At 49.3% G+C, this 27,016-nt stretch overlaps 1 protein-coding gene across 1 annotated transcript in view; it reads right to left on the bottom strand.

Annotated features, from left to right (window-relative positions):
- Window positions 1-6,447: 6,447 nt before the first annotated feature.
- The window catches only part of LOC116948593 (uncharacterized), a 75,764-nt gene continuing 55,195 nt past the window's right edge, over window positions 6,448-27,016 (bottom strand). The window contains exons 34-53 of the mRNA XM_032965404.2: window positions 26,895-26,948; window positions 25,679-25,732; window positions 24,673-24,726; window positions 23,280-23,333; window positions 22,643-22,750; window positions 20,628-20,681; window positions 20,313-20,366; window positions 19,737-19,898; window positions 18,248-18,355; window positions 16,654-16,761; window positions 15,942-15,995; window positions 15,326-15,433; window positions 13,488-13,541; window positions 13,097-13,204; window positions 12,689-12,742; window positions 11,847-11,954; window positions 10,762-11,044; window positions 9,976-10,166; window positions 8,935-9,174; window positions 6,448-8,044 (exon numbers count right to left, since the gene is read on the bottom strand). Of these exons, the coding sequence (XP_032821295.1) occupies window positions 7,898-8,044; window positions 8,935-9,174; window positions 9,976-10,166; window positions 10,762-11,044; window positions 11,847-11,954; window positions 12,689-12,742; window positions 13,097-13,204; window positions 13,488-13,541; window positions 15,326-15,433; window positions 15,942-15,995; window positions 16,654-16,761; window positions 18,248-18,355; window positions 19,737-19,898; window positions 20,313-20,366; window positions 20,628-20,681; window positions 22,643-22,750; window positions 23,280-23,333; window positions 24,673-24,726; window positions 25,679-25,732; window positions 26,895-26,948 (2,157 nt within the window). The 3' untranslated portion in view covers window positions 6,448-7,897. The remainder of the gene's footprint in view (window positions 8,045-8,934; window positions 9,175-9,975; window positions 10,167-10,761; window positions 11,045-11,846; window positions 11,955-12,688; window positions 12,743-13,096; window positions 13,205-13,487; window positions 13,542-15,325; window positions 15,434-15,941; window positions 15,996-16,653; window positions 16,762-18,247; window positions 18,356-19,736; window positions 19,899-20,312; window positions 20,367-20,627; window positions 20,682-22,642; window positions 22,751-23,279; window positions 23,334-24,672; window positions 24,727-25,678; window positions 25,733-26,894; window positions 26,949-27,016) is intronic.

The raw sequence follows: 27,016 nt of genomic DNA, 5'->3' as shown, positions 1-27,016 counted from the left end.
CAACCTGAACTACATTACTGTGTTGATGCTTTGATACTTGCATTGCCTTTGTATTGTTCGCTTTTTGACGTTCTCCGGTCTCTAGCACTGGTGATACAAGGCCACAAAGAAGGCTATCTCTGGTGCAGACCAATCAGTCTCAATAGACAATGCGTGTGTAATTATCAAGGCATGTTTGTTTGCACGTTTTGCTACATCTGTGGGTAATGCAGACTTGATGCGTTGCAATAGATGTTTAGTTTGTGTTTGAACATCTTAACACCTGTTTTATTGCCAGATAGGGTGAAGCCTATTGTTTTTTTTATCAATATTATTGTCCAAATTTTGTTAGTAGTGATACCATATGTGCACGTATATATTTTTTATGTTTAATATATAGTTTTTTATGTTTAAAAATCCATCTCACGCTGCTTTCACTTACCAGTAGATGGCACCAGTGATTCATCTAAACCTTTTAAAAGTGTAGAGTAGGAGTTAGTGACGTCACAGATGGTGACGTCCTGCACAGGGGACGGGACAGTGACGTCATGCCCCCCTGGGGGATTTAAGCTGGAACCCGTCACGGGTTCAGGGTCGTCTGGAGAGTCCGGGAACGTGTACTGCACAGTCGGGACCCGGGGTAGGGGGAAATTGGCACCAGGCTAGGGTAGCCTGTGGGTGTGCTAGGGACCTCCGCAGTACCCTTCCCCTGGGGGAGCGATGGGACCCCGGGGTAGGGGGAAATTAGCACCAGGCTAGAGTAGCCTGTGGGTGTGCTGGGGACCTCCCCAGTACCCTCCCTGGGGGAGTGATGGGACCCCGGGGTAGGGGGAAATTGGCACCAGGCTAGGGTAGCCTGTGGGTGTGCTGGGGACCTCCGCGGTACCCTTCCCCTGGGGGAGCGATGAGACCCCGGGGTAGGGGGAAATTGGCACCAGGCTAGGGTAGCCTGCGGGTGTGCTATGGAATCCCCAGTACCTTTCCCCTGGGGTGTGGAGTGTAGGCAGTGAGTGTGCAGTACACAGAGTCGTGTGCGAAGAGAGGTCTTTAATAAAACAACTGGCGTAAGCCCTTAATAAAACTGGCGTGAGCCCCTACACAAAGATCTGCCTCCGAGTCATTATTTACGCTTCAACAACTGGCGTCAGAAGTGGACTTTTTCAAGGCGATGCTCTTGAAAAAGCGGAATCCACCTGTTGCGTCTTCCAACGACGCAGAGGCGGCGACCCGGGACCGGACGACCCCGGGCTCCGTGGCCCCGGTTATTGCGACCACGGCTGGTGCGTCTACGGCACCAGTGGAGGACATCGGGCGCGCTGGGGAGACGGCCTCCATTACAGGTCCTCCAGCGACCACGTGGCAGGCCGCCGCCATCTTGACCATCGCTGGCAGAGTAGCGGTCTGGAGCGGCCATTTTGGAGGTTCCACGTGGTGCGCAGCCTGCTGCTGAAGCAGCTGTGGAACGGGAAGGAGCCGCGAAGAGAGGACGCCGTCGTCGCTGCGGGGGGCTGGCGGGGGAGGCCCGGAGGGCATGCGGGGGCCGCGGTGGGGCTGCCATTTCGGCGGCTGGCCGGGACGCTGTTCCCGCCAAAACGCCGTTCCCGCCGACGTCAACACCTGTGGTGGCTGAGCTCCACACGTTCGCGTGGCGCCCCGACTTCTGCTCGAGCGCGGGTGGCGGCTGCAGTCGCAAGAGGAGTCCGTGGTCGGCGTGCAAGATTCTTTGGGGCATCCCAGCGCTCCACCCTGCTGTCCTCCACTCGTCACAGCTTGTCAGGCGAGGCGTGACGCGACACACACCGGCCCCTGTTGACACCTCATCCATCTTGCGTGCGCAGGGTTGTGAGTTAATGTTGTTTTTTTATTGGTTTCCCGCCAGGATGCGGGCGTCCAATTGCTCTTAATAACTTGCGTCTGTCCGTGGCGTTCGTGTCGGGTGTCCGCGTGTCACATTATTGGTTCATTACCTCGTCGGGATTGTTATCTTAAGGAGCCAGTTAATGATTTATTCGGCTAGGTGGGGGGGTCTCGGGCTTCGTTAAGATCCAGTGGATTGCCGGGTTAATGATTTGTTGACACTTTGTTGGTTGTCGTTGCGGAGTCGCGATTGTTTTGGGTATACAGTATGGAGCTTCGCTTGTGAGTATTGTCAACGTGCGACTGGGGAAAACTCTGTTCATCATTGTTAATGTATAGCTGTGCTGTGATTGTTAACAGTGTACAGACTGTATGGAGCATTGCTCGAGATGGTTGGCTGTATGCAGACTGCATGGACTGCATATACTGTATTACCCCATTCGGCGATAATTGGGCGTTTTGTGTATTACATTTTTTTGCTCCTCAAATTGGAATGCCTGAGTCCCATGGTAAATGTTGAGGGGGATTTTGAAATGCAAGGTTCAAATTGTATGTGTTGTGAGGGTGTGCGATTGCGATTGGAGAGGGGATGATTGCCTTGGTTTGTGGCTCTGCCGTCATTGGTACGGAGCATTTAAATTGAGATGGTGACATGCTGCCAGTGTTTGGAATTGTGGTGCTGGCTGTCAAATTTCTTGGGGTGCAGATTCTGACCAGGAGGGTCCAGGGGGTGTTGCGTGCCTAACATGTCAGTTGTGGTCCCATCATGCTACGGCTGACGGCTTGACCTGGCCGCCCGGAGGTTGAGACCATCCGTGGTGTGGATAGCCTAGTGGGCTGGGCGCTCACATGGCTCGGAGAGTGTGGTCCCGTCATGCTATGGCTGACGGCTTGACCTGGTGGCCCGGAGGTTGAGACCTCCGTGGTGCGTCTGGAGCTGTTGGCTCGCCCTGCCAGCCTGGAGATCGAGACACTCCGAGGCGATTTGTGGTGTTCGGGCATTGTTGTCCGGTTGCGTTGAGACTGTATCCCTCCATTGTTAGGGTGCATGTTGTGCAGTAAGTGAGCGCTAGGCGGCTCCTCCATCTTCGCTTTATCACCATATAGTGGATGGAACGGTGGCTGGGGGTCGGAACCCTGCCACCCGTGTTGTGTGGGTGAAGGTGAACGTACAGTGGTACCCCGGAGATGAAACTTGATTCGTTCCAGACGGCCATTCCAACACCGATTTGTTCCAACACCAATTTGTTCGGGTTCTGGGGAATTCCATCTCCGAGGTTCTACTGTATTTGGGTTCATCGCGGCATTGGTTGTGCATCCAACACGTCTGAATTTGTGTTATTTTTTCTTCTCCTCTACTCGTACCGGCCGGAATCCCCTCATCTCCACTACTTAGGGGCCGGTGTCTGTTGTGTCCGCCGAGCCGGGCCGCACGAGTTGTGATGGCGCGAGCGATGCCGTGCCTTTGTGTGCGCCTGCAGAAGCCCCGCCAATAATTCCACCAGCGGCGCCTCACCTGGCGGGTTGGCTGGCGGACTGGACACCTGCCAGCACACCGCCGATTCTGATGCCGACGCGGTACGGAAGAGCCGGCCGGCGTCACGCACACGCTCGCGGGGCGTGCGGATACGGTGACGGCCAGTGGGGCCGTTTCTTCGTCCCCTGCCTTCGTCGGACATGTTCTGGTGTCCCGTGTGGGGAGTTGTCTTCCCATTCAGGTTGCCGGGCTCTGCTCTCGTAATGGTTGCAGCCTGGTCGGCTGACTTTTTTCACGGGGGGGGGGGTGATGTAGAGTAGGAGTTAGTGACGTCATGTCACGCTTGCCCTCTGGTACGATGATGTCACAGATGGTGACGTCATGCACAGGGGGTGGGACGGTGACGTCATGTCCCCCTGGGGGATTTAAGCTGGAACCCGTCACGGGTTCAGGGTCGTCTGGAGAGTCCGGGAACGTGTACTGCACAGTCGGGACCCGGGGTAGGGGGAAATTAGCACCAGGCTAGGGTAGCCTGTGGGTGTGCTAGGGACCTCCCCAGTACCCTTCCCCTGGGGGAGCGATGGGACCCCGGGGTAGGGGGAAATTGGCACCAGGCTAGGGTAGCCTATGGATGTGCTAGGGACCTCCCCAGTACCCTTCCCCTGGGGGAGCGATGGGACCCCGGGGTAGGGGGAAATTGGCACCAGGCTAGGGTAGCCTGTGGGTGTGCTATGGAATCCCCAGTACCTTTGCCCTGGGGGGTGGAGTGTAGGCAGTGAGTGTGCAGTACATGGAGTCGTGTGCGAAGAGAGGTCTTTAATAAAACAACAGGCGTAAGCCCTTTATAAAACTGGCATGTGCCCCTACACGAAGATCTGCCTCCGAGTCATCATTTACGCTTCAGCAAAACGCATATTCGGGAGGGCATAGCAATGGATCGACAGCAGGTGGCCACAGGAATTGTTCAAGTCTATAATATGGTGGTAGTTCAATTACACCAATATTATTAAGCAATTTTAAGTCAAAGCTAAAAACTTACTTTTTTGAACTTGTTTTTACTTAAGATTATTTTATAGTGTTATTTTTTTAAATATGCATTTTCTAGCAATTTATTATAATGCCATTTTGTATATCTGGAAATTGCTTTTATTGTTCTTGCGATTTAGTATTTTAATAATGTTTTCTTTTACCTGTACAGCACTTTGAGTTGCATCATTTGCACGAAATAGTGCATTAGAAATAAAGACTTGATTGATTAGAGCAGGGTTTCCCAAACCTCGCGACCCTTCATGCTACCTTTTCCGCATCTACCAATGTTTTGCCCCGTTCAAATACATATTAACTCGTTCCACACTGCACGCGCCCGATGATTGCTAAACACGTCCCACGTGACGCGACAAACAATGATGTGTGCGTCACGTGGAACGCGTGTTCACACACATGCACACACTGAGATTTTAATTTGAATCGGCTCTTATCAACGCGGACAGCGTTAATTGCTTAGTGCATCACGTGGGTCGTGTTTAACAATCATCGGGCGCGTGCAGTGTGGAACGAGTAAATTCGTATTTGAACGGGGAGGACATTGGTAAATGCGGAGCGTGGTGGATCGCGAGGACTGGAGTTTGGGTAACCCTACATTACAATGTACTGTAGTATTAAACGTAAGAAGTTTAGCCTTATGTCGTTTAAAACGTCGTGATTTTCCCATCAGAGATAAACAAAAAAACCTGGTAATTTTGTTCAATCAGTTCCTTAGCTTGTTGATGTAGATATTGGCAGTGTTGTAAACAGAGTGGTTCAGATGTCTTGTGACCCCCCAATTAATTGACCCCTAACAATTTTTTTCGTATCCTTTGAATATTCATTTCTGTTTTAAATAAACCTTACTTAAAATATTACTTAATTGAGAATTAAGTGCTGGGGTCACAAGACATTTGGCCCACCCTGGATAACATTTAGCAGTAGGTGCCTTGAATGAGGATAGCAAGGTTGGCTCATTCACATGGCGGCGGAGGTGGCTGCACCACCTGAGTAATTCTACACCACTCCATGTACTCCATGTACTCATTGCTGGTCTTTATCACGTGGATATATGAGCGGGCAACTCGAGGTGGAATATTGGTGGGGATAATGCCGTTGTCTGATATATTTACTATTTTTTTTTACAAATGAGTCTCGGCCACATTCGGCAACTTCTTATTTAAGCAATACAGTACTCCAAAATGCAACACTTTACCTTTTAATCCTAATTATATTCCCCTGAAAATAACACGGTTTATGTATTCAAATTAATGTCGAATTCTTCCTGGTCTTGCGTGAAAAAGGGGCTCTGCTGTCGGTGAGGCCTTTTACACGTACAGCCCTTTTGTCAATCCACTGCTTGATGAGGCCCCCCCCCCCCACGCTGTGGGCCGTCGGAGACATTTAACCATCCGTGTACTTTACCATTCATAATTCATGTTCAGTGCCAGTTGGTAAAGGCGGGGGAGCATAATTGACGTTGAAGCATCATTGTACGTACTCATAATTTGTATGCAATGCCCTCTACCGACAACATATGCCAACAGCAGCCTACAACACTTGTACTAGCATGGTGGTCGCCCATCGAAGCACTATCCAGGTTCGGATCTGTTGGTGGCTTTGGAGTTGTGACCAGATCAAGAACGTTCCTGGTGATATGGTAATTTTGTTATAGACCATTGAGGGTCTTACCTTGTCGTGGAAAGTCGTCTAGTTATTTGATCATAGTTGACGTTTCAGACCCACCTGTTCATCTTTCGATGTCTCTTCAGCAAGAAGCCGGGAATCACGGCTTACCGCCTGGATTGTGGATTTGTCATGTGCAGGCATGGGCCCAAGAGCAGGTGTAAAGTGATCCAGCATGGCCCTTTCAGCCAGATCCCTCAACTCTGGTGCAGAGTGTTTGACTTCAATTCACACGTAACCAACACTAAATGGTGGTCACTTACAGATTGCTCGGTACACAGGGTAGTTGTGCTTCAAACTCGTTATTGCGGCGCTCAATACAGAGAAGAGAACGAAAACAGTATTGTACTGTAGTGTCAACACTCGCCATGAACGAAATTCACGGCAAGCCATTCCCTATGCATACCATAGTCGAGCAGATGCTGTTCGGCACTTCATTAACTTTTTTTATTTCCTTGTCCCTCTTTTTTTTTACGAAATAGCCAAGGAAACGGCTACACATTCCACAAAACACATCATGTGACATTTGATACAAATAAAAAATTGAACACTTTATTTTTTTAAGTTTGCATCTACTGGCGTGGACAACATATGGGATGAATCGAATAAGGACACGTTCGTTAGGCACACACAAATAAATGCCGAGATGAATTTCTACGATCCCAAATGTGTAAGTTCCCTGTCTATACTGCATACAAAATAGCATTTTACAAAAATCAAAGCTTTCTGCATCGGCACTAAATGAAATATACAAAAATTGTACATGTCCAGGTGGCTATCCCTTTGCTTGTTGGATATTACACAGGAACACCAACACACGCACAGAGGGGGAACCACTATGTGAGAGAGCAAGCGGGGATCCACATGCCTATTTTTGGAGAACATAGAGCGACTCACGCAAAGCCACTATATGAGACGGCGGCAAGGTCATCGAGAGGGGGTCAACTAAAGCAGGAGGACAACTTAAAGGCTTTCCCCAGGTTAAGCGGCAGATTTAAAATGTGGAATCGACATCCCAAAACAATTGTGGCCAACACTGCAACAAAAGAAGACTTAATTTTCAATATATATTTTTTTAAACAATATGTTTATTTCCAAACAACATGGACGCTTTCTTTTTTAAGTCTTTTTTTTTTGGTCTTGTTCGCTTGGCCATACTGGTGTAGCATGGATCTAGTAATTCCGTAAGAAAACAGTTCTGGTCTGGATATATTTCACATCAAGAAAAAGAGGTGAATTGTTCATGACCAGAGTAACTTGAGTCAAATGAGGCAGCTAGCACCTTTAGCTTTACTGGGTTCTTCAAGTTTGCTGATTTTTTTTTATGCTTAAATAAAACCAAACCCATAGTAAAGTAGCACCTTTAAAGATACAACTGGAAGCACTACGAAAAGCACCAAATGTAACATATACAACACATGGTGTGTTTTGTGAAGGCCGTCTCCCTGCAAACCAAATAAGACAGGACAGTTATGCAGTCCGAAAATGTGTTTAATTACCATTTTAGTCATTTAAAAAATAGCCTTTTGTTTAAAAAAAAAATTCCAGAAATCTTCGACTCACATTTAGAAAAAAAATCCATTGACACTTTTTGTAAAAAAAAAATTTGGGGGCAAAAAACTACACCTGTTGTTGCGATCAGAATATTAAAGTGAATTCCTGTAAAAGTAATTCCACAGCAATATGAACAACATCAAATGTTTCTAATTTACACAGAACAATACAGATAGGCATTTTCACACTTTTTGCCATGAAATCCAAACATAAGCCTGTGGATGGAAGACCATTAGCAACGTTAAACGGTCAATCTTTAGCCGTTCAGTGCAAGGGTTTGGTGGATGGCGAACAGAGGTGGAGTTGCAAAGTCCATTGGTTTTACAGGAAGCAGACGGGGCCAATTTCGACGCCAAACTCTTGCTCGGGTCCACCAATGTCCAGAGGTGCGATATCCACTATCGGCAGACGAGACGGCTTGTTTGTCTTGTATTGCAGAACTGTCTTTCCCCACTCGCCAGTGTGTTTCTGCAGGAGGTGAGAGAGCGCACCACAAGACACGTGACAGGGACAGATGATGCAACCGGCCGCACAACAAATTTGGCACAAGGTGCTGAGCTAATAGCGTCTGTGAACAAAGCTCGTGATATTTGTCTACTTGTCCTTCGCTAAAATACAACTTCCACAATATGGAAGGCAAATAAATATTGTAATGAGTTATCATTGAACAATGTATAGAAATAAATCGTCTCTGAGTTATCTGCCTAAAGGCACTTGAGTTTCCTCAACACATTAATGTTCCTTCCTCGACATTGCATCTGTTCTTCAGGCTGTCGAGTAGCACCTTTTTCTACCTCTTGGCATTTCCCCCTAACATACATCCTTCTCGAGCTTGCTCCTCCGACAAAACAAACTATGGACAACCAGTCCTCGTAGCATAAACACTCTCCGGACTCCAGCCCGCACAAAAGCCCCCACCCATCTCTGGTGCCTTTTGACTTTGGTTCCACCTGTGGGTGTTCACAGCACCGCACGGCAAGTCAGTCAGGGGCGTCCTACTCGCGAATGGTTCCCAGTGGGCTATTTGCCGAGGATCACAGGTGGGAACCACTAGGTCCGGCTTCGAACTTTGTTTTTTTCTCTTTCCCTGACAAGAGGCGATCTACTGCGCTTTAATATTAAATCTTCTGGCTACGGAAATCGGTAACGAGCCCCCAAAAACGTTCGTGCAAATGTAAACGCTCCGTCGTCGGCATAATTGCCATTTGTTACCTGGTAACAAACACCAAACATGGCATTGATTTGGGGGGGATTGGGGGGGGTGATATCTCCCCTTAGGCCGTGTCTAGAAAGTTTTTGGGGGGAGCGTGGACAAGCACGGCGTCGCCCCCCTCGCACGCGTTGCGTCGCTCTCTTACCGCGCAGCCGTCCTCCAGCATGGAGTAGGTGAAGCGGTTCTTGCCATCTGCACGCAGCTCGAGCTCGCCCGAGCCCATGAGCCGCACGGCCTTGCGCAGGCTGCCCGCGGCGTCCGCGTACGCCACGCTGTTACGGCACAGGTACGTGATGTTCTGGGAGGCTTCGGCGGCCACGAGGCGCAGGAAGTTGAGCTGCACCTCGGCGATGTTGGCCGACATGGTGTCGTCTCCGTAGCTGAACTGTGGGGTGCACAGACGGGGAAGGCGGTTATTTCACGAGGAGGTTCGCGTACGCGCGCGTAAGTGCGTGCGCGTATGCACGTATGTGTCGGGTGCAGTAGCGCAGTGGCTATAGTGCCGCATGACGAACAAGGTGACTCGAGTTTGATTCCCGCTCGTGACTCGTATCAGTGGCGTATAACCGAGCCGGTTTGAGACCTCCCCTAGGCTAGGTCCACTCAACCTTAAATTGGTACCTGCTGCGGTGTGTAAACACCAACACCGGGGGGAAACAAAGGTGATCAGGCGTGGTACTGGCAACACCTTTCTTTCATGTTCCGTGGTGACCTTCATTAGTGTTCCCGAATAGCACCTGCCCCAACAGCCTTTGTAGGCTACATGGGGACTCTTTGTAATGTGTGTAAACGTTATGCATTTGAGCACTCAACCTACGGGGCTGTTCTGTTTCTACAATAAATAAAAAATGTCATTGTGATAATGGAATGCGTGTAAACGCTGTCTCCCTCTTTAGACAATGGGCACCTGAAATTCAGTGGTATGGCCACTGACATCGACCTGTAGCAGATCGAACGCATTGATTTCCTTTCTAATAATCTTTCTGATGCTCACTGGATTTTTTTTTAAAATCAACAGTGACCCCCTCAATAACATAATTCTGTAATAACCTCCCAATTCTAATTACGAAGAATGTCCAAAAACACCCGAGAAAGGCGATTAGATTTCGTAACGACGATCCCATTTCCACTTTGCCGTCGGTGATCGACAGGAATGGACCGGTGCCGCGTTGATGCGAAAACTCACGTGGAAGCCACCGGGCATGGCCTCTCCAAACCAGACATGCTTGTGCTCGCGGCTGCCCTTATTGCTCCACCAGTTCTTGCTGGGAACGTTCTTGGGCTTGGGATAGACGCAGGTCTCCCCGGTCTCCATGTTGCACCAGACCTTCATGGCGTCCAGCACTGAGCCCTCATTAGGGTCGATCCAGTACTCACCTGTGGCAACGTGCGGCAGTCAGTACGTGCACGCGCACATGGTACTGCAACTTTTGCATCTATTAAGCAGCAGAAAGTATTCAACTACTAGTTATAGAAAAAAAAACTAAAATTTTCTTCGAAAACGGTCGGCTTCTCTCATCTGTCAAACCACTGTACGTCCATGGTTGTCATAACCCAGCAGAATATGGTTTCTGCCAAGGCAGTTCTACTGAAAGTGTTCTCCGACATGCGACAAATGACCTCCAGACGGTGAATCACTCACTTCTAGATCTCCTCGACCTTCATGCTGATTTTGACAACCATAAATTGTCTCCATACCGAGGTGGGAATCTCCAGCAGACGTTTCTCCTGGTTTCAATCTTACCTCTAAAACAACTCGTTATAGATTTCTATAAAAGGACAGTTCCTCTCAGAAACCCCTGTGCTAAGGTGATGATCCTGGGTTGAGTTGTTAATCAGAGCTTTGTGATAATATTCTGCAAGACTCATGAACAGTGAATTGGGGGCCTAGAGAACACATGAATCGGACCCACGGCACAAAGGTCTGGGGGATCCCAACCAAGTCACTGCCTTAACCTCGGCTCTCACTCACCGCTCTTCCAGTCAGAGTGGCAGAGCATGAGGTCTCGACAGCTGCGAGCCGGGTCGGTCTTGGTGCCCTCGGGGCTCATGATGTTCTCCAGCTGGTTGGTGAGGCTCTTGAGGGTCACATCCACCTCAGCATCGTGCTCCTTGAGCGCCTCATCAGCACGGTACCGGTAAGGGTATGGGTCCGGTCCCTTCTCCATGCCAATCAAGGGCAACTGTCCGTAGCCGTTTGCTGCAGGGCCGGGAGGGCCTGGGGGCCCAGGGATACCTGGTGAACCAGCAGGGCCCTGCGAATAATGGAAAGGGACAAAGTTAGGTATTTTCGCAAGCGTTGCGGCCTTATGAACTGATGCTTTGTGTGGGTCCTGCCAAGGAGAGTGACGTCCAGTACTAATCTTGGATTCTAGATTTGAAGCTTTCGTGACTGCAAGGATTCATACTCTTTGGTTTTATTCGGTAAAGTCACGTAGGTAAAATAAAATAAAAGAAAACAATTAAATCACGACGTTTCGGAGGCAACACAAGCTTCCGTCTTCAGGTGGAATAGTCACAGCAGAAAATCTGTAGACGGAAGCTTGTGTTGCCTCCGAAACGTCGTGATTTAATTGTTTTATTTTATTTTAATCTTGGACTCTTTGCAGTGAATTTCAAGTGACCGTTCAGTGACAATTTCTTATTTTATTCACAGCATTAGTTTGTCTAGTCGACGACGACCTCTTAAGCCTGTGAAATTAATTTAGTAACTCTCTTAGTCTAGTCATCTAAGGCCATCAAACATTCAGTTCACACTTAGTTATGAAATATCAGTGCGGGAGGGGCACCCGTTTCATCAAGCCCAATATCAGGTGAGTAAACTTACATATACATACATAGCCAATTTTAATGTTGATCTTTGTCAGTGCACTGCCGTCTACTGCTACTAAATTGTCTTAGTCTGCGTATTTCATGAGACTCATTAATAACATCTCATTAGAGTCACGCTCAGGTCTTTGACGAACATTTTACGCCACTATAATGTCACGAACAAAAGGAACGGGGGCTAGTCGTCGACACATATACTCGCGATTGCACTCCTGGAAATTTACTCACAGCACTGCCAGCCTCCCCTGGACGACCGCGGTGGCCAGAGGGCCCGAGGGGGCCAGCCTGTCCGTTGTGCCCATCCTTGCCACGCCCGCCCGCTGGGCCCGTGGGTCCCTGAGCACACGCGGGCACGCAACACAGAGCGTACGGTCACTCCGTGCAGCAGTGGGAATGTGCGAGGCTTCGCTCGTCACTCAGTATTGTTCAGGGTCACTGGTGGGGACCGGGGTAGGCCGGGAGGTGGCACGCCCCCGGTAGCCACAGCCCAGGCAAGAGGTATACTGGACGTGGTGTGACGGGCATGGAAATATTTTGCCGGTCATTTACCCGGATAGACTCGGTTGAAATTAAGCCCTGGAAATTAGTGATCACCAACGATGGTTCATTGGACTTAAATTAAAATGTCGATTTTTTTTTTTTGGACAACGAAAGCTTTAGAAGCTGTTAAGGGACATAGTTGGAGGGAGTGCATTTGGCTCCATTCTCACTCTGACATTGACGGGAGGGAAAAAGAAGACAGTTTTATTCAGCTGAATATACATTTCACATATTATATGTATGTTAATAACGTTCAGTTTTGAAAGAAAATCAGCAAACCAGAAGCTTCTGAAGAAAAAGCAAAGGTTATATGACTACGATATCGACAGTTTACAGTATACTTACAAGGGATACTTTTTTTACGTAAATAACTTTTTTGTTTCACAAAAGCCCTGCTTTTAACACTGACTATATCAGACTTTTTCTCAGTTCTCAGACCCTTTCACATAAGCATATGTGCAATGTTTATAAAATGCCTGATGACCACTCTGCCGGACTGGGAAAATGAGGAAAATGATGACATTACTCACCCTTGGACCACTGCCGCCATTGATACCAGGGCCTCCTTGGTGACCGTGAGGACCCTAAATGTAGCCAAAAGACATCGTCAGTTCTCTCTCCGTTACCGGACACACACGGTGCTTGTGCATGCATGGTGTGTCGAGCCATTCGCATCAAATCCTTATTTGGACATGACTTAAATCTGAACTCTAAACTTAGCCAACATTCCATTAAATCTTGCCTGCATTGTCAGAGATTATATAGCCGTAATGTAACAAATTACTGCAAAGGAAGATTAAAAAAGCTGTACGGAGCTACGCTATATCAAGAAATTATATATCTTTTGGGCTGGCGCTAATAAATATACACTTTTCAACTCTCCACAGCAAACGGTGCGGTGCAAGCTGTGTAGCACCGCCTCCAGGCATCACACACACCGGCAGGCCAGGCAGACCCTGGAAACCGCTCCAGCCACGGTGGCCCTTAATTCCCCTCTCGCCTGAGTCGCCCCTCTCGCCATGGGCTCCGTTTGGCCCCTGAGGGCCCTGTCAACGACACACACATACACATGCACGCCTGCGTCAACCAGGAACAACCATCATAAATGAGAGACATCAATGTCTCATGCACGTACGCACACACACGCATGCCTGTGTCAAACACATGTATGCAATTACACTTGGAAAAACACGAGATGTTAATATTACACAATCGCTCGTAAAAACTGAAAATGTTAAAACTTTCAAAATAGACTTTGAATACTGTTATAGTAATAATTAACATTCTTTTGTATTGTGTGCCCTCTGCTAAACAACACACGGCACTTACAAGCGGCCCTGCGGAGCCAGGTCTGCCCACGATGCCTGAATCTCCTTGAGGGCCCTGCAAGACAGAAGCGTCGCACCCACAGTTGTAGAAGCAGGGCAGTGGGCGCACGGGAAGGCACGCCGAGGAATCGCTCCCAACGCACGCGCTCTCTCTCCCGCGAGGCGCCGCGTCCTCCCGGCAGGCACCTCCTGACCCGTGACGCACACAGCACTCAGCGATGGTCACAGCCACCAGCAGTGGAGAGGTTTTGGTGGCCCCAGGTCACTCTTGCAAATGGGACTGTCCCTTGTGTCTTGAATTCTCACCTGGTTGAACGGATAATCTTGACCGGATGAAATGTTCCATGCAGTCACCTGTCACTACTGATATGTTGATGTGCGGAATCGTTTTTAAGAAGTTGAAAGTAAAATCAATTCCTTGTGTAGATAATGGCTTAATAATAGTGTGTTGTTTTCACGGTGTTGAATCCTAGAATGTGTCACTGTTTTTGAACAGAAGCACGATTGTGCCGCACAAAGGCCAGTATTTTTTCCTTGAATCACAATTGCACCCACACATTTTTCACAGTCACGTTGATGACATTATTACTACATTTGTTTACTCAGGAAAGCCTCATTGAGTCTCAATATTCTCTCAGAAGGGTCCTGATAATTATTCCACAGTAGGGGGTTTATGCTGGAATGTGGAATCAAAATTCAGTAATTAGCAGGTAAGTTTTCAGCATTAGGATGTTTGCCTAAAACCAATTATGTTGGTCTTGTTTTTTAGCTACGGTGGTGAAATCAGAGAACCCAGAGGAGACCCATGCACAACTGGGGAGAACACAAAACTCCACAGGCGCCCAAAACACAAACTCCACAGGCACCCAAAACACAAACTTCGCAGGCGCCCAAATCACAAACTCCACAGGCGCCCAAAACACAAACTTCACAGGCACCCAACACACAAACTCCAGAGGCGCCCAAATCACAAACTCCACAGGCACCCAAAACACAAACTTCGCAGGCGCCCAAATCACAAACTCCACAGGCGCCCAAAACACAAACTTCACAGGCACCCAACACACAAACTCCAGAGGCGCCCAAATCACAAACTCCACAGGCGCCCAAAACACAAACTCCACGGAGAAAGGCGCCCAAGTCCAGAATCGAACCCAGGCGCTTCTTGCTGCGAGTCACAAATTTGACCGCTGCGCCAACCTGCTACCCAACTATCCACCATTGCCGTCCACGTGAGCTGCTGCATTCAAGAAGCAACGCGTGGATCAAGGTGTCTAGGGGCCTCGTTGTGCGTGACATTTTGGGACCCAAGCCGTGCTGATAAACAACACCATCGTATTACTCTGACAAAAGTTATTTTTAAAAATCTAATTTTTTTGACGTTTTCACCAATATTAAATACACACGTGCGCACATTCAGTTATGAGGCCACACGCCACCGTGTGACGGCCATACGTAGCAAAACTGTAATATGTGGATGTCTCGTAAAGTTTGTGAGAGTGATTTAAAAGCGCGACTGTACACCACAATAGCAAAATGAAAAAAACGAAAGTATTTTGCACCACATGGCTTAGTGTGAGGGGTAATAACCTTCAGAAACTGGTGACGTTCGGTAAAGTAGAAGACAAAAGGAACGGAGACAAAGATGCACACGTAGTATTGCACATTGAACTGTGAGCCCTTTATAGCAATGCAGCAGCAAAGCCCAACATCACGGAGAGTGGAGCAGTTTCATCATCGAGGTCGCGAATCCTCAGCAGGGAGTAGAACGGCGGAGAGAGAGCGTGAGGTGGTGTAGCGGCCGCACCGCTCGCTCGCGTGCGGACGCGCTGGACTCACCGTTTCGCCCCTGTGCCCGTCCTTGCCGTTGGCTCCTGAAAGGCCAGGGTTGCCCATGTTGCCTGGATTGCCTGGGCGGCCGGGCGTCCCAGGTTCACCGCGGTCTCCCTGCGCGCAGCAAGCGGCGATGAGACTCGCGACGGTGGGGAGGACTCTCCCGCAAAGGGAAACCGAGCTTGCTAGTGAATCGGTGTCTCTTGTAGCAGGCCCCTTAAAATGTGGCGCTCTATTGGAAATGCCGAGACACCATCACTCCTCGCTGTTATTGAGAGATAACGTGCCAGCAATTGATGCAGATCTCCCTTGGCCTTGTTCAGGGTTTCATTTCTCACAGAGTAGGCACGTGACTAGTAGCCACAGTCACAGTGAGATGTGTCCTGGGTGTGGACATATATTTTCTGGGTGGCTGACTCAAGACAGACCCGGTTAAAATGGACCCCGAGCCAAGTGGGCATACCTTTGCATCACGCGCGATGTGTATACTCAACGACAATTATTGCTCGAGTGGACCGGTGTTTGGGGAACATGTGCGGAAAGTGGGCACACAGGGGCAAAGGTGGCAACATTGCAGCGCTCGATGCACGAGGATGTCGGTGGTGTGCAGTGGTGGCCTCACCCGCACGCCAGCAAGGCCATCGCGCCCGGAAGCTCCATCAGTACCAGATGAACCCTGTTTACAACCACATTAAAAAGACAACAATCCCAATGCATTGTAACCTTTAACGGACTCTTGGGGCAAGTGATGTTAGCGAGCGCGTGCGTGTAGGTGCTTCGACATCACACATGCGCATGTGAAAACAATGCGCAATTGACAAAAAAAAATTAAACTGAACACGTTAAGCAACGTGCTTTCGCACCGCTGGCCACCGTGGCAATTATCACGAAATAGTCGAATGCGCAACAAAGTCTCGTTCAAAACGACGCGCACGGAAGAGTTGTGGTTTCGACAGCAGAGGGCGCTGCCTCTCCATGAAAAACATGGGAAAAGTAAAAAAAAATCTCCGCAGAAATTCTCAATCAAGTGGCGGTGGTGGTGGTGGGGGGGTGGGGGTGAGAGATTAATTCCAAATCATCCATAATCCACGGCGCGGAAGAGTTCTCACGTTGACGGCCATCGCGTGAACCGTACAAAAACAAAACAATCTCGCGCGGCGTTCCGTCCCGCGAAGCCGTAACTTGACGACCCACCGACGACTTCCCTCCCCTTTCTGAGTCGCTTGGCTTCTTTGAAGACGGCGCCGCGTAAAATAAACGAATAAATAAAATAGAAAGGCGCGAACGGGGTGGTTGGGTGGGGTGGTGAATGGTGCGGGGGTGGAGGAGCTCACCTCACGGCCGGACTCGCCGGGAGCGCCATTGAGACCCGGGGAGCCCACGTTACCCGGAGCTCCACGTTCGCCTTGTTCACCCGTGGGACCGCTTTTGCCGAGAGAGCCCTGCAAGAGAGAGAGAGAGAGACCGTGCACCACATGGAGCCACGCCACACACACCACCTCCCCCCACCCCGGCCGCCACCAACTCCAACCTCACGCTGAGCCGTGGCTCAATCCGAGCAACGAACAGCACCGCACCGCAACAACAATAGGGGAAGATGCCACGCAGGTCATCGTCACTAACCGGCCCGGACGGCCGTACGGGGAGGACGAGATGATGTGGCCTTTTGTCGTGCACCTTAGTTCGTGGGATTTGTGCGTCTCGTCTCTTTTATCCTTTCTCTCCCCCTCTCGGGATGCGCTTTGGGGAGGATGTTTTTTGTGGAGCCATTGTCGGCGTCGTCTGACGTTGGCGATGCTCGACTAATGGACGTTCCGAAACCCGAGAGTAAACCAATGACCGCCCGAGTGGCTGACGCAAAAGATACAAGTTCTTTTTTTTTCCCCCCCTTTAAGAACCTTCACAGCTTTTCGGCCTGCCTGCACTTAGTAACCGATTTAGCGTCCAGGTAAATATCCTGAACTGAGAGTCGCGTAAAGTGATGGAGAATGCACGTGGGAATCAACGCGTCAAAATACGTGTGTCGCCCACGGCGGCTGCCGATGCCCCTCGCATGCATCACAACTGCAGGCTGGAAATTCCATTGCCAAATATAGCTTGCTGTCTGATATTAATGAATCAATCTTCCTATGTTGATCCTATCAAAATGGTGATGGAGATTGAAAGCCATCCGGTTTTTTTTTCTGCCAAAGCCCTCGTTGGATTGGTTGTACCCAGGGCTTAATTTCTCACTGAATATTTTCTACGTCGCCGGAAGACTAGAGTGAGCATATGACGAATGGCCACAGCAAGTGGTATACTGGACGTGGTGTGACGGCTATAGAACAATGTTCCGTGTCTCTGACACTTCGGACAGACCCGGCTGAAAATAAGCCCAGGTTGTTTTACACGAAATGAATGCGTGTGTCTGGTGTGAGAGCTCTCCAAGGGCATGGGGCCTGGTATCGTGAGGGCTCTTGGCCTCAACAAAGCTGATCGCTCGTTTGAGTGAAAGCATAAGAGTGAGAATGTGCAGTGACAAGTGAATTTGCATCCAGTGTCAAACTTCTTTTCACGCAGAACCAAACTAATTTTGGAATTAAAAACAGAAATGGAACAAAATGTCTGTGGTAATATATATTTAGAAAATACAATATAAGCCACGAGTGGCATTTTCCACTGCCATCCCTGATACGTGGCCTGTCAGTACCAGTGGGTAGGTGTTCGCGGTTGTGCCGTACAGTATTGCCAGCTGCTCCTGGTGTAAATCAAACACCAGGAGCAGCCGGCCACGTCGTATAAACCCGGTTGACAACGTGAGCTGCTCGACTCTGTTCACGAAGAATCACATGGAGCAAAACGTCGGACATCGTGCCAAACAACACCTCGGTACGACCCGACAGCGCGTCGGAGCGCTGCATTCAGCGTCGTGCGCGAAAGTTCACCCACCGTAGGGCCGTTGAGTCCAGGGACGCCCCTCTCACCACGCTGGCCGGACAGACCCTGGATACCATGAGAACCCAGGAAGCCACTGCTGCCTGGTGCCCCAGCGGTACCCTGGGCAGAGAAGCACACGCAGCCCGATTAGCACGGGTGGCTACGTACGCTGCGAACGAAGTGCGACATAGATACGCACGCGTCCCCGCACGGCACAATCGCACGCCGCTCGGACCGGTGAACTGCAGCCCGGAGGGTCCAGCCTCCAACGCACGATGACAATCCGAATTCGACACTGCGCGGAGAAAACCTCTATTGTATCCGGTGATATGAATCGAAATAATTACAAATACTGGCGCCGTGTGCATGTACAGGTCTCATATAACTGACATCCTCACATTGCACTGGCGAGGGGGAAGAATAAGGCAAGGGGCAACTTCCGAGATGAAAGGATAAATGCACACTGCACTCGTGGCCTTAATCTGAGGTGGTGTGCTTACATCCAGCTTCGACTGGAAGTAAGAAGTTCTGAGTTCAAAAGCTAGCACAGAGAAACATATTGGAGCTAAATTGCCTCCAAGAGGCGATGCCCTTCAAACGAATCTGTATTCATCCCTGAGACTCGATTCACAAAAGTTATTGTGAACACCCCTTTCACTTCCCAGGGAGAGATCTGCAGCTCAGGTCTAACTCACCGAAAAAATCCCTGTGTACCATAGCTAGATTCTGTGCCACGTTTCACCAAAACTTGGCTTGTAGAAGAGAGCTCAAATGATATAATCTGCCTTGGTGCAATGTTAAAATAAATAAATATACCCTGCTGTGCTGTCCTTCGATAAATAATACTACTTCATTGTCAGATCACTTAAGTCATTTTAGCAATAGTTAACTCAGGGACTATGAGTCATTAATTGTTTTAATATCACATCTTAAAAACGAAAGTTTTTTCCAATTGTATATTTCATTAATTGGTATTCCTCATGCTTTTAATCATTGTGCAGTTTAAATAAATATATTTCTCTGTTAAATATTTTATCGTGCTCATTAATAGTTGTAGTTCTACTTTCTTTTTTACTTTATGACATTGTAAATTACCTTAGGATAACTCATTGTGGAAACACAAAAAAAATAAAAAATAAACCTCAACCGTGATGGCGGCTGCGGCTGATGGACTTAACACATCAGCAGCAGCAGGGCCGTCACTGCCGTGAAAGTAAAATAGATATAATATAGGTGATGTTTCGGGCGGGAGAGATGAATGTGTTGAATTTCTGTTCGTTGTGCTTGTGCTCACTGTGGAGGCGCTATATATACAGGAGCTTTTACTATTAATATTTCCACACACCCATAAGCGAGGGCAGCGAATTGGAGCATATGGCGACAGAAGCTGACTGACGGTCACATGACCCAGGAGCGTAAGGGCAGCTTCCCAGTCACATGACCCCGGGGGTGTAGCAGGGAAGTCAGCGGGACCTCCGCTGCAGACACGGCGCTCACTTACCCGGGTTCCGCTAGGGCCCCTCTCGCCACGCTCTCCTTGATTGCCAAGGAGGCCGGTGGGGCCGGGCTCCCCGGGCTCGCCTGGTGTGCCAGTGTCACCGCGTGGGCCCATGCTGCCGTCCTTGCCCTGCGCTCCCGATGCACCCTGAGGACCGATGCCTCCCTGCGCGCAGAGCACGATAAGAGGAAGGAGAATCAACGCTGACACGTCGAGAGAGAGCCGCTTTCGCCCGGATGAACGTCCCTCCGCGTAAAAGCCAAATGCACTCACGCGGCAACTGTGGTGTGCGTGATCATATTCGCAGAGAGCAGCCGTCGACATGGACCCAGGTGTGATAAGGACACTGAGGGATAACGCGACGGGTGAGAGATTGCGAGCCCGGCCCATCGAGCAATTGCCGCCTTTGGCTGAGACTAATCTCGTGCCACTTACCAGACACGCGATTTATGTACGCACATTAACTGTTCAACGAATTCCAATTTAAAAGTAATTTCACCTCCTTTGTGTCGTAAGGGGGGGCCGGGGTAAGTATGCTGGAGCTAAGTGGGGGTGTAGAAGATGGGGTGGAGGACTTACCGGAGGACCACCGGTGCCAGATTCACCAGGCGCTCCTGGGAATCCAGTCATGCCCTGTATTGCAGAACACAGGTCAGGCGGTGGCATCAGTGTAGGCACACAAAGGTGGGCAATGAGGCAGTGCCACCCAATGCTACGTCAGCACCGCAACAACTACCCCAATTGCTGCAGGATTCTTGCATCAGAATCTACAGTCTTTTTGAGCGTCTGCAGACAACGACATCTCATTAAATCCGGCGAAACTTCTGAAACGTGCGATGCGACGCGAAGGCGTTACGGGGGGAAGGCATGGGCACGTGCCCACGTGGTACTTACCATGCCGCCAACTTCACCAAGAGCTCCCTTGGGGCCGCCCTCTCCAGACGGTCCCTTGGTGAGAAACGAAGTGTTAATCTCGGCGTATGATGGGATCGGTAAAAATTAAGATGCAGCCCCGTAATTTCTTGCTCACGGCCCACTGCTTGTGGAAGCGCTTCCACTCGGCGGAGCTCTCGAGAGCCCATCGCCTCTCTATAGAGTATTTGGCCTACTCTTCCACACTTCATGATGGGAGATCAGTCAACATTAACAATGCGGGGGGGGGGGGGATCATTCATCTCCACCCTCTGGTGGATGCTGTCTTATTTCCACCACCTCATTTGAGTTATTTAAAAAAAAATATCTTTAATTTATTCCGTATTATTTGCTCCACTAGCTTAGACGTTACATGAGCATATAATCATAACATTGGCAGACCACTGATATGCGCACTGCGCGATAAACTGAATTCGACTCCTGGGCATGACTTACCGATTTCAAGTACTCCCTTCATCCAGCAGTGAATTAACGACGCACGGTAAAATTACGTTACGTACAAATTATACGGACGCCAACGCGTCGATTCGTGACGCACGTATATCGTGAGACATTAGGAATCAAAATGACCCCAGGATTATAGTGCATTGCACGCCCCTAGTTGACAGCAGTGGAGGATTGCGGTGTTATACACAAATGGGTGACTAAGCAGCAGCTGCAGCAGTCAGCTGATTAGCTATTCACAAGGCCCGCGATAAAGCAGTGCCATGGAGCAAATCACCATGAAGAATCGTTTAATAATTCAGGTAAAGTGTTTCATCGAGAACGGTTGTAGAGGCTACATTTTTTTTAAACTGCATGCATCATCAGAGTTTTTAAACGATGCATCATATGTACGTGGACAATAGACAGTAAAAGAGGAACAAAAATCAGTAACGTCCAATACAGACGAAACTAATAGCCACCAATTAAAAGGGTGAATCACAAGCCTGCAAACGACTAACGCACGGCACGGAAGAGATTTGTCTCATAGGGCACGTACTCAATATTTAATGTTCGTTGAGAAAAAACAAGGCCATTTTTTTGTGAAAAGAGTCTCCGTGTTTTGCTGCTCAATCCAGCACGGGCAGCTACTCAGCTCCCGTTTTCAGCTTAGAGCCAGTGGTGGAAAATCCCCATTCCTCTGGAAGGTCTGAGTTTTTCCATAGGACAACCACTTTTGCAGTCGTTATTAATAACGAAATAGCAAAACGTGTCTGGACACTTGCAATGCGCATGGCCTGACGCTGTCTTTCTGCGTGACGCTAGGGGAGCTACCTGAGTGTGACGCTTGCAGCTGTGTGCGATTTTAGGGAGCTGCGTGTGACGCTATGATCTGTGTGTGACGCTATGATCTGTGTGTGATGCTAGGAGTCGTGTGTTATGCTGGGAGTTGTGTGTTATGCTGGGAGTTGTGTGTTATGCTGGGAGTTGTGTGTTATGCTGGGAGTTGTGTGTTATGCTGGGAGTTGTGTGTTATGCTGGGAGTTGTGTGTTATGCTGGGAGTTGTGCGTTATGCTGGGAGTTGTGTGTTATGCTGGGAGTTGTGTGTTATGCTGGGAGTTGTGTGTTATGCTGGGAGTTGTGTGTTATGCTGGGAGTTGTGTGTGATGCTAGGAATTGTGTGTGATGCTCGGAGTTGTGTGTGATGCTCGGAGTTGTATGTGATGCTGGGAGTTGTGTGTGATGCTAGGGGGTCTGCGTGTGACCCGAGGAGAACTGTGTGTGATGCTAGGAGTTGTGTGCAACGCGAGGAGTTGTGTGCAATACTGAAGGAGCTGTGCGTGATGTTATAAGTTGCGTGTGACGCTGGAGGAGCTGCGTGATGCTAGGAGGTTTGTAACACTCAGGAGCAGTCTTTAATACTCGGAGCTGCGTGTGACGCAAGGGGAGCTCTGTGTGTGACGCAAAGGGAGCTCTGTGCGATGCTAGGAGCTGTGTGATAGGCCCCGAGTGAGGCGGCCTGCGTGGGTATGGCACGCATGCAGATGCTGACCTGTGGGCCCGGGGCCCCGATGTATCCATGGATGCCAGGGGCTCCGTTATCACCCTTCCCACCGGCCACTCCCTTCTCACCCTTGGCCCCATTGTGGCCGCTGGGCCCCTGCTCGCACGAGAGAGGAACACATTAACACCGCGCGTTAGAACCCCCAGCGCGGGCCACGTAAAAAACAAGCATCAGCTCCCAATACCGCGTAGCGGTGGTTTACACGTGCTCACCGTGAGCGATACTCTTGGAGGGCGACAATGTTCCGATGTTTGTATCACCGGCGTTGAGGGAAATTGCCGAGGTGATGTGTTTTGTCCGTTACGTGAGCGAGCAAATATGTGGTGGGTTGACCGAAACGCATGAGGTGGAAGTTTTTTTTATAGCTTGTTATTTATCCGCTGAAGGTTTCATCACGCAGAAATTAACGTCAATAAAGCATTGGGTCGTCCTTCGATTACTGGGATGAGGCCGATGATAATTATGATAGCCACATTCACGGTCTAGTGAGTGAATTCATTTTGCCATACTGCTGCTGCTGCTGCTCATGCTGCTGGATGACAGCAGCAGCAGCAGCAGCGCTGACATCATCATCAGCAAGCGAGACGAGTGGGCTGCGCGGGTGACGGTTGGCACGGGTACCCACGGGAGATCCGACGAGCCCAGGGATTCCAGCGGAGCCGACACTGCCTCGCTCGCCCTGCAGTCAACACGCACGGACGCACGCGCGTGAACTCAGGCCATGTCGGTGCACAAGCGGCCAAAGTGGTGGATACGCAGCGGCGTACCTTACGTGTACACGCACGTGTTACCCATTGTATAGGCTTACATCCGCACATACAGGCAGGCGCGTGTACACGAGCAGACTACAATTCACACGCGTGACACGTGAATGTACACAAACGCATGTACGTGAGCACGGATAATGTGCCGTTAGCGCTATTTTGGACTATATTTTTTATATTTGTTTCCCCGGTTCATCATTTAAAGTTGAGTCAACTAAGGGGAAGTTCAGGACAGGTTGAGATATCATTTGCCACTGATATTATCCGTGACTGGGAGTCGAACCTAGGTTTAACCGGAATCATAGGAGAGCGCTAACTACTAAGCCACCCCTCTCCATAACTACGTCACGTGTAAAAACGCACACACACACACACGTGCACACACGCACACACTAACACACGTACATCACCCAAGTTGCCATACGTAACACCCGCAATGCATCAATGTGCAGTAGCTATGTGTAACACGTGTGGGCACATGTAGTCGGTTTTGTTAGCTGACCACACTGCGGCTTTGTACATGTTCGACACTAATGTAAACCATTTGCAAGCTCAGCCGCTGATCGCACAGACGGACTGGGTTACATTAGCGCACGTGTGTGTCGTACCAGACATGCTGGCAACAGAGCCACAGACACGCCGCATACCATCCTTATGAAAAACAACATCCCATGGCCAAATTGAATGCATCCTGCTCAATGTGCATTCAATTTAGACGTGAATGCAGCCGGGGACACATGGATTCTTACCCTTGTAACCAATGCAATCTACATTTTCCTCCCCATAATGTGTACATCTCATACTACACGAAGGATGAAATTTAATATTCTTACCTGTCAGCTTGTGGCCACAATACTAGTAGCAATAACAGTGCCCACAACACTTATTTTTGTCTAACAATGTCTTTTTTTTTACTTGACTGAGCGTATATTATCCAGCAAAGTGCAGGCAGTGCTTTGTGCTTTGTTACTCATCACACTGTTCGGACCAAGATTAATCTTATCCTTCTGAAAGGAATGTAAGCACAATATCACTCTGCGCCGCAGACTGCTACCACAACCGTTGTTATCCGACGCACGGATCTCCGCGCGTCGCTTCGCTTGACAGCGGTGCGCTCTCCCCACTCCCGACCCAGGCGCCGTGCCCGTAAGCGGTGTGCGTGTTGTGTTGCCGCGTGGCATCACGTCGCGTGTGATGAAGCGGTGTGCCGGCGAGTTCACGGGAGACGCGGCGGGCGAGGCGGGCAGTACTCACGTTCACTCCTGCGGGGCCGGCCGGCCCAAGAGGACCAGAGGCGCCATGCTCGCCCTGCGGGAGAGTGAGCGCGGTTAGAGACGAGAAACTAAAACTAGGCTACGAACGATTTTTTTTTCATTTTTACCGGGTAAGGCCCGCAGAGCTATATGGCTCTTTTTCAGAAGCGACCTAGCCACAGATGATGGCTCAACTAAGTGGCTTATCGCGTGGATATTTATAGCAGCCAAAAAAACTCTTAAGCGCGTGATGTGGAAGGAAAAACCGGAGAGCCCGGAGGAAAATCCACACGACCACGGGGAAAGTAAATACACAGGCGTCAGGGTCGAGATCGAAACCACGACCTCGTGCATACCAGGCAAGGGAGTTAACATTTCGCCACTCAGCCACACCCCGTGACAAATCCACTCAGCGGAGCTGACACTGACAGTTCCACTGCCACGTAATGTTCCCGCAGTTGTGCTGCATAGCCTGGGTTGTACACTGCATCTTGTTTGACATGTTGTCCGGCGTTTTGCTCCATATGCCAAGAGCTTATTAAGTAGCCGTCAAGAAGCTCCCAGCACCCGGAATGAAATGTTGGACGAAACGTCAGGCATCATGCTGAACACCGCGCGATACAACCCAAAAAACACGTGACACAGCCATTAGCAGTTCCGCGTGAAGATGTTTAAATATAACAAAACCAGCACTTGCTGGAACTTTTAAGCTCATGGGGTGTTCAATTTATTTTTTTACTTACACCTCATGGAGCTAACATTGTCTAAAACAGCCGACATGTAAAGCATAACCGACGTTGCACAATTGGCATGCCTTGCAAGTACTGGGGCGGCCATGCACTGTCTTGATTAACATTTGCTAACTCTGGCACACCCGTGCGTGAGGAGCCTAGGCTTCCAGCAGGGCCCAGGGTTTGTTTTCACAGATGGCTGGTCTGGGCCCTCACAATGCGCAGCCAAAGACCCGTGTCTTCCAAGAGAAACAGGAAAGCATTTTCCCCACTTACTTTGTCGCCTGGAGCACCGCTAGGGCCTGGAGGCCCAACCGGACCAATCACACCCTGCGTGGGGACAAGAGGACGGGTCAATAAATGAAGCAACACTTCGGGGAAAAAAATGCATTTGCACAAGCCGGGCTGCGTTAGCCACTACGCGCGTGTTACGTTATGCAGATTCTTTTTTTTTAACAAACCACTTGAAATTGCATTTCCTCTGAAGGTAAAGCTCTGACACGTGCAATCATAATTTGTCTCGTTGGCTTAAGCCGTGAAATACATTTAATGAAGTGTTTACAATCTTAGGTCATGGGGTGGTTTCGTTTGAGCTCGACATTGGGAGTATTTCCATGCCATCTCGCTATCCTGAACCAAAACAATTCGAACGCTGTGCACTGCATCGTCGGCTGAAAAATAAATTATGATTCCAGCTTAAGTTTTAACATTTTTTTGTTAATCTACAGGGTGCTGCCAGCCAAAACAGACACTACCTTGTGATTTTGTTTCTCATTTAATTCCCTGATTGAAAAAAGAAGCACTTACAGTTTACGTTGGCTAGAATTTACCAAAATCTCGCTGTCGTATTCCAGACTCGTGGACGAATTAATCACAGGGAGGATTCAGGGAGGATTCACGGCGGACAAGGCACCAGTCCGTGAACTTGTTCATGCAACGCAAGTTTATTTAGCCCGAAATTATTGGCCTACATGCCGAAAACGGGGCTGTCCGTATAGAGTACGGCTGCTCAAGACTTTGTGGCTAGACCTCACCAAACTACTCGCCGTAGAACCTATCTCTACATGTTACAGTGACACTTGCGAGCCAATGAGAAAATTGTAATCACGCTTAAGCACGTACTATAATCATGTTTTGTAGGATAGAGTACACACATAGCCGGTGCTTAATTTCTCACTGAAAATGTTCTGCATCACTGTCGACTTGAGAACTCAGCTGTAGCCACAGCCATCGCAAGAAGTATACTGGATGTGGTATGCCGGGTGCGGATATATTATTTGGGTCACTGTGTGAACATAATCGGTCGAAATAAAGCACTGTGTGTGTCATATGTAAGTATAGAGAATAGTAATCGTCTAGTACAAGCATGTACTCTTTGATACGTGTGAGTATACAGAATTCGCTTGCCACGAATGCATTATTACAACGTTTGGAAAATAAATGTAGCTGGTTTACGCGACGTGAAATACACTTGAAGAAAAACCGCACTCACTCGGGCTCCGTCTTTGCCGGGGTTCCCTTCGTAGCCTCTCTCGCCGTTGTTACCCTAAGAGAGGAACGGCGTCGGGAGGCAGCATCGAAAGAGATGTCACGCAACACCACGTTCACGTCCGT

The sequence above is a fragment of the Petromyzon marinus genome, chromosome 34 (assembly GCF_048934315.1).
Source record: "Petromyzon marinus isolate PM22_M1 ecotype Great Lakes invasive population chromosome 34, UKy_Petmar_22M1.pri1.0, whole genome shotgun sequence".
NCBI lineage: Eukaryota > Metazoa > Chordata > Hyperoartia > Petromyzontiformes > Petromyzontidae > Petromyzon > Petromyzon marinus.
The sequence above is the reverse complement of the archived record's forward strand: the minus strand, read 5'-3'. Positions and strand labels throughout refer to the sequence as shown.